General features: G+C 42.8%; 1 protein-coding gene across 1 annotated transcript in view; it reads right to left on the bottom strand.

The window, feature by feature from the left end:
• The window catches only part of CHPF (chondroitin polymerizing factor), a 71,942-nt gene that overhangs the window by 15,212 nt on the left and 42,256 nt on the right, over nt 1-14,474 (bottom strand). Inside the window, exon 2 of the mRNA XM_089660624.1 lies at nt 7,437-8,001. Within this exon, the coding sequence (XP_089516750.1) occupies nt 7,437-8,001 (565 nt within the window). The remainder of the gene's footprint in view (nt 1-7,436; nt 8,002-14,474) is intronic.

Here is a 14,474-nt window from a genome sequence, read left to right on the forward strand (position 1 = left end):
GGAAAAGTTTGATTATTGGCACTGGCTATCAACTCTTAGTATCACTGGGAAGATCACCCAATCCCCGGCTACGCACCTGATTATACCTGAGGGACCAGGGCATGTCCAGGAGCTTATGATACAACGCGCTTTTCATTAGCGCTTCCGTGAGTGCGCAATCTATATGTCTATGTATATTCATCCAAATGGAATCAGTATTCTGGGACTATATAGAAGTTTTTTGAAGATATCATCAGCTTTAAGAAGTTCATACAATTTTGGACATTTTATATCTTTGTACTTGTCACGACTATATGTTTCTCATAGGTATTTGCATTATTTTAATATGCTCGTTTTCTGAGTAATATTTCTCAGTATTATTCGCATCACAAAACACATCAATCATACACATGCGTTTGGGAGATGACACTCATTATTCATTTAGCGCTGCACTATTTTTTTATTGATACCTTTGACTTCTTGTCTGTTTTTATTACTTTTATGGCTTGTGAGTATGTTTTTGCATCTAATAAATTTTAGTTTTTTGCGTTAATGCATGAGGAGAGTGCGCCCTGTTTTGTTTTTTTCTGCTAGTATCAAAGATTCCCCGATCTATCAAGGGCAGCACCTCAGCAAGTGCACTATTCCATTTTGAGTGCAGCAAAGAGATTTGAGCGCCGGTTTCTGGTTACTGTTGAAAAACAATCCAACAGGCTGTTGTACCCAAGTCAAATCGATGGATCGACTTTGGTACAATCAGCCTACTCATAAATGGGTTGAATCTCGGCCAGTCTGACTGAGATTCAATCAATCTATGGCCGTCTTAACAAATATACAGGACCTAGCAGTGATGCTTACATGACTTCTTGCTCCTTACCCATGGAAGGATCAAAGCTACATTTTTATGTTTGCTGCGGCTGAAAATCATCCATGCATGCTGCAGACGGCATCATTCTCAGGAGTAGTGCGAAAGACCGGATTGTGAAAGGTATAGGGCTGATATACAGCGCCAGGAGGAATGCAGATCCTTCGTGTAACAGCATCTCTTCCGCCACAAGAGTCAGCAGCACATTCCTATACACAGAGAGACAATGTGCCCCATTCAGAGGGCTGGACATACACACAGCCATAGGAAATCTATATATGGCAAACGTTCAATTGCAGGGATGGCGGAGCAGAGAACTCCGGCTATACTCTACAATCACTGGCACACCCAACCCCCTAGCTGAACAAATTGGACATCTGCAATAAGCAGATACATTACACCGATGGCATCCAATAAAATGTGAGACCACTGCAAGGAGGCTGCATAAGGTTTCCTTTCCCATGGTGATCATATGCTTGATTATATCTAAACTCAAGCATAACATTCCAACCTATTGCAGTTTACCAGTCCCTGGATGTGGTGGCTGCATTAGGATTGCTTTTTTTTCAAGCTTTTTCTCCTTTATTTACACCTGATGATCCTGCCAGAAACACACTTCCTCTCTCTTCTTGTCTATGCTTTTCCTCCACTGTGGAGGGAGCCATGGCTGTCATGGACTTCCAGCATGTCTGCCTTTGTTTACTAATCCCATCAATCCATCATATAATGGATGTAGTTTAAACAATAAAGAGAAGCTCACAAGTGAAAAGGGACACTATTTCTCAGCACAATCAACAGGTATTTTCTGTACTTGCTGAAAACGTTCTCAGAGGTTATGGCTGCAGTCGTTTTTACTTTTCAGGTTAAAGGACAAGAAAAACTCCAATAAATATTGGGTTTAGAAACACATTAAAAGCATTAAATGTGATCTCATCATCCTCTGATCATTCTATGTTGTCACAAACACACAGTAATGCAGCATGCTTGTTATACTGACTGTGGAACCTAAGGGGTTAATCCTCTGCATTGTGTAAAAACGGTTTGATCCTGACTTCTCTGATCCTCCCCTTCTTCTAGTGTCCCCCTCTTATCTCTGGATAAGACAGATCGTGTGGAGTCACTCTGCACATGCTTAGGTTTGATGTGTATTGCTAGAGAGTTTTTGTTTTTCTTGGGAGGGTGCATGTAATCAGCACAGGGCCAATCAGCACTGTCCAGACAGAGGTCAAGTGTTCTGCGTCCTCCTAGAGCAAAAATGAAAACTTCTCCTTCAAGATTACCCAGTGCTCGGCTGGACACCGATAGAAGTCACAAGACTACTCGAACTGCTGATAAGAAAAGGTAAGAAAAAAGGTATGTAGCAGTTTATATTTACTAAAATAATTGCATTTCCATGTTCTGTGTACTGTGGGAGACCGGATATAGTGAATGCAGGGTCCGGGGAGACCGGATATAGTGAATGCAGGGTCCGGGGAGACCGGATATAGTGAATGCAGGGTCCGGGGAGACCGGATATAGTGAATGCAGGGTCCGGGGAGACCGGATATAGTGAATGCAGGGTCCGGGGAGACCGGATATAGTGAATGCAGGGTCCTGGGTTTAGTAACACCTTGAGCACGTTACTGCTTATAAAAACGGCGCTCAGAAAAACACCCTTGGGCAGCCAGCACTCCTTTGAATGGCTATGACTTGAGCTGTCATAGGATGGCTCAGATCAGAGGGCACAGTGTACAGAGCAGATCCAAGCAGCCCTGTACCTTGTGATTGCCATGATGACCAGACAGCAATCGCAAATGTAAACACTCCCCTGCGTTTACATCCAAGAGCCTTCCCATTTCCCTCACAATGGAGGAAGCGGAGGGAAAATGTAATTGAGGATTGATGAATCAAGATATTATAGACAGCAGAATCATGCTGGGGATTTTAACTAACTAGGTTTGTTTATTTCTTCACTCCCTCTTCTGTACAGCTCATCTCCATCCTGCCTCTCTATGTGGCCTGCTTATTAACCAATCACCTACCTAACCCTACAAATAAATTCCCTTTATGACCATCCTCCCACTTAGCAACCTAGTGCACCATTACCAAGTTCTGTGTTTTAAAATGAAAGCAAAGCCAGGTTTTGCAACATTTTCTGACAGACAGGACATTTAAAAGACATAAAAGACCCTGTTGGCCCTCTTCTCTCTTAAAGGCTTCCTCCTGCCTGTTAGTCGCCGTGTACACAGATCTGCCCATGTGCAGCTCTGTGTACATTTATGTCCCCGGATCTGTGCTGTGGCAATGCGACTCCTTCAAGCATGCACGGCAGTGACATCATTGCAGCCCAGCTATTTAAGATGCTGAAGACAGAGAATCCAGAAAGAAGACCGGGCAAAGATTAAAATGCCTGGGATCCACCAGACTAATAACACCGCAGTGCTTGAGGGCTTCTTAGACAGGCAAGTTTGCCATAATGTGTGAATATACAGTGCATACTAGCCCATTATGGCTTATACCTGCAGGGTGCACCTAAAAAGAAAAAAAAAAAAAATTACAATGAACTTTACTACTGCTTTAACCAATTCAATACGGTATGCTTTTTCAGTTCTAAAAAAACTGTGGCAAAAAAAAAACTTTTTTGGAAAAGTAGACTAGTTAGAGTTTTCCTTTCTTTAAATAAAAAATGCCAGAACATTAACCTCCTTGGCGGTATGATTCTTTCCGATTTTTGGTGCTGAAAGCGGTACCATTTTTTTGCATGGAAATATGTTTTTTTTTATTGTAGGCTGTAATTCTTAGGAATAACTCACTGAAATCTGTCCGAACAAGAGTCTAGTAAACATCCCGGGTATGATAAAATTTGAAACACAAAATCATAAATTATAATTTAATAAATAATCATAAAAAATAATAATATAATAATACATTTAATTCAATAATATAATCAAACCAAAAACACTGAAATGTGAAATATAGCACCAAGTTCGCACATCACTGAGCAAAATCGTTTTCAGTGTCTGATGACGATTTTCCCCACGAATCATTATCACTCAATTCTGCAAGTAGTTCTGATTTACCATCGCTGTTCTCTAGCCGGTCTAAAACCGCTTTTGACCTAAAGGGACACTTTTTGGACGCCATGGACGTTTCTCAGTTTCCAGGCAGAAAGAACAGACAAAATGCAGGCAGGGCGCAGGACAAAGCATTAGGGACAAAATGTATGTGAAATTGGTTGAGACAGCAATGTTTTACTAAGTAAAATGTAAAAAAAAAACAAAAACATTTTTTAACATTTTTAAATTTCCCGCCGCCAGCGGCGCCCGTATTCCGACGTCACAGGGACAGGACACAGAAGCCGGATGCCGGCATCGGTCGGAGGAGATGGCCAGGGACGCTGCAGGGCATACATCGCAGGAGTGCAGGGTAAGGTAAGTGAAGAACAAATGCCGGAGCAGTGCCGCATGGTATTCCCGAGTGTAGCTCGGGGTTACCGTTTGTGGTACTGAAATGTTATCCCGAGCTACACTCGGGAATACCGCCAAGGAGGCTACAAAAGGAAAAAAAAAAAAAAAAAAAAAACAATATTTTTGGAAAACTAGACAATCCAAGGTGATTGTGGCAAAAAAAAAAAAAAAAAAAAAAAAAAAAAAAATCACCTTGGATTGTCTACTTTTCCAAAAATATTGTTTTTTTTTTCCTTTTTTAAATGTTCTGGCATTTTTTATTTAAAGAAAGGGAAACTCTAACTGGTCTACTTTTCCAAAAAAGGTTTTTTTTTTTTCTTTTCTTTTTTAAATGTCCTGGCATTTTTTTTTATATAAAGAAAGGGAAACTCTAACCCCCTTTATATAGTAAAAGAAGTAGTTTTTAACAACTGCTTAAAGAAAAAAAAAAAAGATATAAAATTAATTTGGGTAGTGTTGCATGACTGAGTAATCATCAAATGATCGCAGCCCTGAAACACGTACTGATAATGAAGGCGTATATACAGTCTGGTATTCACGTGGATAAATGAAAGGAGAGACCAGAGAAAAGAGGGCAGAAGTTCCGGCAATGGCTCTCTGCAGAATCCACAACAACTGCACATTTTAAAAACTCTCATCACATTTTCTCTTTAAGAGCAGCCAGCCGGCCAGCAGGCGTCTGCTGCTGGAACCCAATGGGAAATCGGCCAGAGCAATTGTGCAATGATCATCTCATGGTTTCACACTTTGAAATGCATCTGCAAGTGATACTGACTGATAGAAGGCTGAAGCAATAGTGGAGCTGGTGCCTATAGCAAAAACAGAGCACCTTTTAAATTGAAAGCTGAAAAACTAAATAAAAAAAAAGAAAAAAAAAAAAAAAAATCCTGACCATCAAACCGTTTCATCTGTGCTCCATTTAGTCTGCATCAGGACATCTGTATTCCTTCCTGGCCACTCCAGATCATACCGTTCCAGCAGACCCGGCATCGTAGCTGCAGTCCGTCAGCAGAGTATACAAAGCTGGCCTTATATAGGAGCGGCTGGGAGGCCACAGGACCCGGGAACAGCACGACTCCTCTTCTTCATACACACAGGAGCACACGTACCTATATTTTGCTTACACATACTGTCTGTTAGACCGAGGAACATGCCGACACCCCATCCAACAGTACCACTATCTAGATTAACCCATTAACTGCACAGCAAAAATGAACCTGTCATAATTAAATTCCCCAGGGATCATTAAAAGCTCTATGGTTAAAGCCAAACTCCCGAAAGAAAGAAATTTCATTAAAAAAAAAAAAAAAAAAAAAGAAGGTATTCTTGCAGTTGGGCTCCCCCTATACTGTAAGGGTTAAATGCTCATTTTTGTCTAGCGGAACATAAAAAAGCAGTTTTACTTACCTTATCCCTTGCTCCTCTGACAGCAGGTGCCCTCCTCTTCTCTATGAGACTCTAGGTTGGTGGATAGGCCTTTAGCACCCTGATTTACAATGCAGGGCAGCTGAATATGCACTTTTTTTTTAGACCCCACAGGATGCCAATAGGCAATAGCCACTGGTGTCTTAGCAATAGGGGGGATGCCAGGGAGCAGAGAGCCACCTGTGTTCTAGTAAATCGGATGCTTGGCAGTAGGAAGCCTCCTATATGTTAGCAACAGAGGGACACTAGGCAGCAGAAAGCAGTCTGCATCCTAGCAACATAAGAATGCTAGGTGGCAGAAGCTGCCTGCATCCTAGCAACAGAAGGACTCTAGCTGATTCCTACAGAAACCACTCATGTCCTAGCAGCAAAAGGACTTTAGGCAGAAGCCTACATCTTTGCACTGTACGCATGTAACCATTGATCAAACTTTACTTATTACAGAGCACTTTTCACAGCATCTTGCTGCCAACTTTTGCCAGCAAAATCCTGCATACCGGTTGCCATGATTTCATTTGCCCTTGTGCATGAGCCCTAATCAAACTTAATGTAGCCAACACATTTTAAGACTGGTAAGCTGCAATATATTCTGTTTTGAGTTTAGATAGGCTTTTAAAATACCCAGACTCATAGTTAGTCTTACATAGTCTGGCTGAAAAAAGACAAAAGTCCATCCAGTTCAACCATAGACTCCGTGTTATATTTATTATAACCAGGGAGATGTGTAAATAAATGATAAATTAAAGAACCTACAGCCTACACCAGGGGTGGGCAAACTTTTTGACTTGAGGGCCGCAATGGGTTCATATATTGGACCCGGGGGCCGGACCAAGAGTAGATGAATGATGTGTATGTGTCATCCATAGTAAGTATAGTAATATTCCCCCATAGTAAGCATAGTAATTCATCCCCCATAGTAATTCATCCCCCATATAGTAATTCATCCCCCATATAGTAATTCATCCCCCCTATAGTAATTCATCCCCCATATAGTAATTCATCCCCCATATAGTAATTCATCCCCCCTATAGTAATTCATCCCCCCTATAGTAATTCATCCCCCCTATAGTAATTCATCCCCCCTATAGTAATTCATCCCCCATATAGTAATTCATCCCCCATATAGTAATTCATCCCCCTATAGTAATTCATCCCCCCTATAGTAATTCATCCCCCCTATAGTAATTTATCCCCCCTATAGTAATTCATTCCCCATATTAATTCATCCCCCATATTAAGTCCCCAAGTCCCCTCTGTGTCAATTCACTTACCTTTGCTCCGCGCGCTCCTCTCGCCGTGTTCCCGCGCCGTTCCGGTGTAGCATGAAAATCTGTCTCCTATGAGGATCTGTCCCCCTCGACGTATCTGCGCATGTGCCAGTTTCAGGCATTAGCAGCCGATCGGCGATCTCCGGCACATGCGCAGATACGTCGAGGGGGACAGATCCTCATAGGAGACAGATTTTCATGCTACACCGGTCTTCAGGGCGGACTGTGAGAGGAGCCTAGCTCCGCGGGCCGGATTAAAAGGTCCGCCGGGCCGTATACGGCCCGCGGGCCGTAGTTTGCCCATTGCTGGCCTACACGGTACAAGAATAAAATATAAAAGACAAAGTTAACCTTTGTCTATTTAGGAGGTCTTAGGAACGATAAAGCATATTCACATGAAGCAGAATTCATCCTATATTAGAGGGAGAACAAATACACAGTTCAGTCTGTTACCTCGTATTCCTCCACGCAGTTGACGTCGGTGTAATCAATGATGCACCTTCCCAGCCACTCGTCAGGCCTGGCACTCAGGATATCGTTGCGACAGTGCTCAAGGTGGGGCTGCAGCTTCTTCAGAAGACTTCGAGACAGCAAGTAACCAAACCCGCCATAGCAGTATAGTCTATTAGTGTCGCCTGCAATGAACTCCTCTGGTCTACCCAGGTACAGATCAGCATCGATGCTGAGATGAGCGGCCAGACGGGAGATTCTGTGGGCCTCGGTGTACGTGTCATCCTGTACCAGGTAGAACCAATCATACTCCTGAATATAGTGATCCAGAAGATGCTTAATCGTTTGGTACATGTTCCAGATGGGGCGGTCATCCCCGTGGGTCACCACTGTCATTCCATGGGGCAGTTTCCGGCCTCGCATACCTGTGAAGTACATCAGTTTCTCCAACCTGTGGCCGAGTGTCCGATTTACAGCGACTGCCAGAGTGTTCAGGGTGGTCTTGGAGGTCAGGACCCCAACAAACAACCGTTCCCTAATTCCAAGTTCTGTGCTTATATAACGAGATCTGCAAGGAGAGAGCAAAAGCCAAAATGTAAGAGAACTGAAGGAAACTAAAGACCATAAGTCAACTTCAAGCAGCTAGACCGAAAGTCTCCAAACTGTCCTTCAGACTTTAAGGGGGCCAAACTGTACCCAGTGGGAGTAAACAATGCCCGATCTTTGGTATTAGGAGGAGAAACAGTTGGTGTCAGTGGGAGGAGTCGTGACTCATTTATGTCGGCAGTGGAAGGAATAGTGCCCCACTGTTGGTGTCAGTGGGAGGAATAGTGCCCCATTGTGGGTGTCAGTGGGAGGAATAGTGCCCCATTGTGGGTGTCAGTGGGAGGAATAGTGCCCCATTGTGGGTGTCAGTGGGAGGAATAGTGCCCCATTGTGGGTGTCAGTGGGAGGAATAGTGCCCCATTGTTGCGTGTCAGTGGGAGGAATAGTGCCCCATTGTTGCTGTCAGTGGGAGGAATAGTGCCCCATTGTTGCTGTCAGTGGGAGGAATAGTGCCCCATTGTTGCTGTCAGTGGGAGGAATAGTGCCCCATTGTTGCTGTCAGTGGGAGGAATAGTGCCCCATTGTTGCTGTCAGTGGGAGGAATAGTGCCCCATTGTTGGTGTCAGTGGGAGGAATAGTGCCCCATTGTTGGTGTCAGTGGGAGGAATAGTGCCCCATTGTTGGTGTCAGTGGGAGGAATAGTGCCCCATGGTTGGTGTCAGTGGGAGGAATAGTGCCCCATGGTTGGTGTCAGTGGGAGGAATAGTGCCCCATGGTTGGTGTCAGTGGGAGGAATAGTGCCTCAAGGGCCAGATAAAGGCAAGTAAAGGGTGGCATCCAGCCCCAAAGTTTGGAGACCACTGAACTAGACCAGAGCAAGAACTAGCAGGACAGAATGATAATGAAGCCCGATTTAGTTCCTTTTGTGTCTTCAAAAAGGGGACTTCATAGATATGTATAAAACCGATCAGGTCTTTATAAAGTTTCAACTGTTTGTGCTAGGTGAATACAAAGGCCAAAAGGGGACACCAAGTCTATAAAGGACAAAACAAGCAACAAAACGTGCCAAGAAAGGGATGGTTTTACCAACTAATACTGGTAGGGAACCCATTAGAGAAGAGCCCAACCAGATATAAATGGACTGGATGTTTCCTTACATTAAATGGGTAGCATGGAAATGTTTGGGTTAATGGAATTATCTACCCCTTCTGGAAATGGAGAATGTCCCAAATAATCAGGACCACTGATGTCAAACTTTTTGGCAAAGTTCCTTTCTAGCAATAACACGATAATATTCATACACAAAAGACTGAGCATATTTAGATGAGTGGGCATGGCCTAAAAGCAAACTAAAAAACAGATATAGGTTACCTTACCACTATCCTAGCAGACTAAACAACCAAGCAGCTTCTTACACATACTTATAATTATTATTATACAGGATCTATATAGTGCCAACAGTTTGCTCAGCGCTTTACATTATAGTGGGAGACAATACAGCAATAATACAGCAACAATACAAGAGGGATTTGAGGGCCCTGATCCTGGGAGCTTACAATCTAGGAGATGGTTGTTTCTTTCTTCCAAAAGCCGATTTCACCAAAGGACTATTCCTAGAGATGGAACGATAGTTCCTGGTGAACAATTCAACTAAAATGTACTTTTTTCTGGTTGTTACAAAGATTTGTGTGATAATGAAAGGTCCCCTTTTGTAAGAATTTAATCCATGATTGCTTAGACTACTATGTAGGGATCTCCATGCTGCAGTTCTGCCTTCTCTCATGTCACAGGGGCCTGGCTATCAATGTTGTCACTTCTGATTTAGAAGCCTGTAGTTTGTCAATCAGCACCTAGCCCCACCCACTGCTTTCCAGATTGACAGCGATCCCTTGGTTGCTGAAACCATCCCACTATGAGCTGCAGTGTCTGGGAGGGGAAACGTATGAGACACAAATAAAGGAGGATTTAGCTCAGCCAGGAAAGGTACATTATGTTTTATGGTAACTTTATGAGGCTTGTGCATCACATAGTAACTGGACCTGAGGCTTGTTTAAAAACGGTCATATAGGAGCCTTTAGTTGTACTTTAAAGAGAAATATCAGGTATGGGTATTTTATACATAGTTACATTGGTCCAAGCCGGATTAATGTAACTATGTATATATCATACCTGGCTGATGCCCCGTGGAAGTTGGAAATCACTTAAGTAGACACTGCTACTCTAGTGAGTGCCATTTGCTTCCAGGCCCCAGCTACTTTCCTGCATTTTGAACACTGGAGGTGGTCTGCTTGGCACAGGCACCAGAGATTCCGCCCCTTGAGGACGTCAAGTGACAAAACGCGTTGGGCCTGGCCTAGTGGACGTGACGTTGGAACGTTCCTCCCAGCTGTCAACTGTGTTGATCGCAGTGCAGGAGGTTCGTCCCTTGGTTTTTCCTTTGTGGATGTGGCATTTTAGAGGCTGTCATTGCTGGTGTCGGCTAGACACCTTTGTGAGTGCAATACTTTAGTAATAAAATTTTACTGGTTTTAAACGTACTGCACCATCATATCTCTTCTTATTCCTCGAGCTTTGCCCATGTTATTGGAAGATCATTTGCTGCTTAGCTGTTCCATATGTGCTGATTGGATCACTATTGGTTGCTGTTCCTCTACTGGGATATCCTGCAGATCATCGCTCCCAGAGCAAAATGCTATCATGCTGGTTTATAATATAATCAGCATATAGCTCTGGTGAGTGTATTCATTTCATCTGGTGTCGGATTTGCACATGGGTGCTTGTTTTCAAGATTGACATTAAGTTGATATTGGACTATCACTGTTATGGTGGCTGGACTTATGTTTATATTTATGAATGTATTTATTTTTATTATTTATCCTTGCATGTTTTGTGAATAATTAGCGCACTTTTTATTTGTACACCATTCAGAGATTGCTTTGCATTTTCTGAAAAAAAAAATGTAAAATGTTCTACCATTGGACGAGGAGAGTATGCATTCACCACCCAGCCTCTCCACCTCATCCAATCAGAGAATGCTTTACATTCTTTCAGTAAATGCAGAGCATTCTCTGGATGTCTCCTGTGCGGAGTGGCCAAATTTCTGTATTCAGAATGTAGCAGGGCAGCTGCTCACCATTGGACCCGGAAGATAGTGGAGATCCCTGGAGTAGCGGTATCTACTTTCCAGCTTTCAGGGACATCAGCCATGTATGGTATATTCAGTTACATTACGCCACGGTTGCACCAATGTAACCATGTAAAAATATACCATACCTGGAATTAATTCCGGAAAAGGGAAGCATTTCAGTTCTTCCTATTATCCATTCCAGAAAGCCTGTTGACATTGTTAATAACAATATGTATAGTTCTACTTTAGCTATATAATATTTATAAAATGCACCAAAACCCATCATAATCCAGAGAATACAAATGTAAAAAACTTGAGCCCCGCTCTTGCTGCCTCTCAGTATTTTCAGCACGTTCACCTAAGTACACACAAGGCTATGAAATAGAAATGTTGCACATTCAAATGATCCCTTCCATTCTGTTCACTAATCCATGAGGATTGCACCAATGCCAGTCTTCAGAATGCACCAAGACGGTTGGCAAACATTCCTGGTCATTGTTAATTCAGCAGGATAATGGGCTTGTGAAATATATGGCATTTCCTCTTCCACATGCCAGTGAGCCATCACATCCGATGGCATTTTCTGCAAGCCAAGAGACACAAGCTGCAATCCAGGAGGCTCTGATAACAAATGCTATTACCCATCCATCTCCCGCTCGCCTGCTGGCAGAAGACGGGGGAATTTGATGCTACATTACAAAGTTAAATGCAATACTGTATAGCAACAGCCCAGGCCTGCAACTTCTACATGATGGCGAAACCCCAACGCAACACTAGCAGAGGCAGAGAAAGCCGCTTATTCCAAGAGATACTGCAAGAGCAGATTAAGCAGCTTCCTCATGTCCAGCTGCTAATCAGAGAAGCCAATTATGTAAAGTGCATCAAGAGGAAAGGAAAATGCAATTTCTTTCTACAATAGATCTTGTTTGGTGGCATTCTTGGGTCTCATTCACACTGGTTTATCTTTTCTAAATGGAGGAATAGTTATTTGGGAAGTAAACTTTTGTGCCTCCAGATCACTTTTTTCCTGCGTTGCGTGTTGCTTTTAGGCATGTTTATATGCGTTTACATGTGTTTTGAGGTTCTAATCGGGTTCTGGACACAGACTTCTATTTTGTCTTTTTACCAGCTAAACGAACTGCACCTAAACACAAGTAAGGCCCCTTTCAAGGGTCTGATCAGGTCCACCTGTCAGTTTTTCAGGCAGACCTGATTGGACAGTTTATTCACCTCTATGGGCCAGCAGATGTAAATGGGCTTGTGTCCGTTTACACCCGCCTACTGCCCGTCTGATCCAAAAAAAACAAAAGCCAAGAGGATCTGTTCCCCTCAGTCTGGGCAGATCAGATCAGAGGGCAGTCAGGTGTAAGGCCTGATTCACAGCTATACGTCTTGTGTTTTTGACATGTTTTTTCTTTTTTTGGCCAATAGGAAAGTAATTTTATTTATTTCAGGTACTTATATAGCACCGTCACTTTACGCAGCGCTTTACATATATATTGTACATTCACATCAGTCCCTAACCCTCAAGGGGGGGATAATCTAAGGTCCCTAACTCACATTCATTCATACTCATACTAGGGACAATGTAGACAGGAGCCAATGAGCCTACCAGCATGTCTTTGGAGTGTGGGAGGAAAGCGGAGTACTACGCAGGCACAGGGAGAGCATGCAAACTCCAGGCAGGTGGTGCTCTGTAGTTGGGATTTGAACCAACGACCCTAGTACTGCCAGGCGGAAGTGCTAACCATTTAGCCACTGCAAGTAATGAGTGTGAAGTTACACTCTCTGAAAAGGTTCCTGCACTACTTTGATGCAACTTTGAATTTCAAAGTCACAGCGACTTGAGCATTTGGCACGGTTCCATTGAAGTCTATTGCACCAAAAATGCAATCTGCTGTGGGGAAATAGAACATGCTGCATTTTCTCTGTGCTGAACTTTACTGGAACGTGGTAAAAACACATTTAAAAAAATGCACCAAATCGCACGTCTTTATTTAAAGTTCAGAAAAAAAAGAGAAAAATGGAGGAGGTAAAAAAAATGCACCGGAAAGCATCAAAAATTTGCATGCAGAAACACATCCGAGACACTTTTTTCATTTTTTTTTAGTTTTGTTTTTAAAGGCTTTTAAAGTGTCACCTGTGAATAATAAAGTTTACATCTGTTGCCACTGCATGGGTGTGCGCAATTTTAAAGTGTAATATGTTTGGTATCTAGTTACTCAGCCTAATATATCTTTTGGGAACGTTACATGTTCCACCTATTTTTAGGGTGGAACATGTACCATGTTCCCAATACAATACTGCAGCCACTGCTCTGTATGAGCATGCAGATATTCTGACAGGTCTGCAGGAGACTTGCATGGCACCAGCGATCTGCTGATCACTGGTGTAATGCTTTACAGGCTACTGCAACAAAAAATAAATGCATTTTTTTATCAAAAGATGAACTTAACATTTCAAAGGATAATATATTGCGTTTTTGGGCATGAAGATTCAAAAAAGAAGATTCCCCAAAAAATTGCATTTGAAAAACCGCCACACAAATACCGTGTAACAAAAAAAAAAAAAGGCAACAGCCACCATTTTATTCTCTAAATAAAAAATTTCTTTAAAAAAAATATATTTGGGGTTTCTAAATAGTTTTCTAGCAAAAAAACAACAGATTTTTACATGTAAACAAATAGTTAGAAAAGCATGGCTTTAAAGTGGTTAATTTTGCCATGGCATGTGTACAGCACTGTCTGGCCACAATGCTCAAATTTAGATGGGTGAACAGGAAGGGGAGGGCAGCGGCAAAACCGTGGCTCAAACAATTTTTGAGTTTATACGCTCAATAAATCATCCGCTTCTGGATGAACTCGCTGAATCTCGACTATTATCAAGTGAGTAGTGTGGTACTTTTGGGCTCAGAAGACAGTAGCGATATAGGGGCTGGGGGGCCTCCCCCCACATTTCCCCCATTTCTGATGTATACACTTGAACTGTTTCTGCTGGTAGGGCACACTTGGCGTCAGTACAGGTATCCATTAAGCTGGAAGGCCTGAGAAGTCTACCAAAATCAGGAGCGAGCTCTAACAATAACAGTTTGTGTTTTGTTCCTTTTATCGCTTCCCAAGGCCGGCTGCCATCTGCGTTTTGTCTTGGCTGTAAATAGTGTCTTTTAGTTGGAGAAGCAGCCAAGCTGCAGAGCGCAGTCCTGAGAGCGGGAGGGGAATGGTAGGCATCCACCATAAGGCAGAGCTAAACCCCCCCCCTCCCCCACTGCAGAACAATCACCTGCTTGTAGAGGACCTGAAGTAAACTTTAACCCTGTGCCGCTAAATTTAGAAGCGGAGTTCAGATCCATCAACATACATAGGTGCCCA

This window comes from Staurois parvus, unplaced genomic scaffold (assembly GCF_062004578.1).
Source record: "Staurois parvus isolate SC_StPar_1 unplaced genomic scaffold, SC_StPar_1.0 ptg001255l, whole genome shotgun sequence".
NCBI classification, from domain to species: domain Eukaryota; kingdom Metazoa; phylum Chordata; class Amphibia; order Anura; family Ranidae; genus Staurois; species Staurois parvus.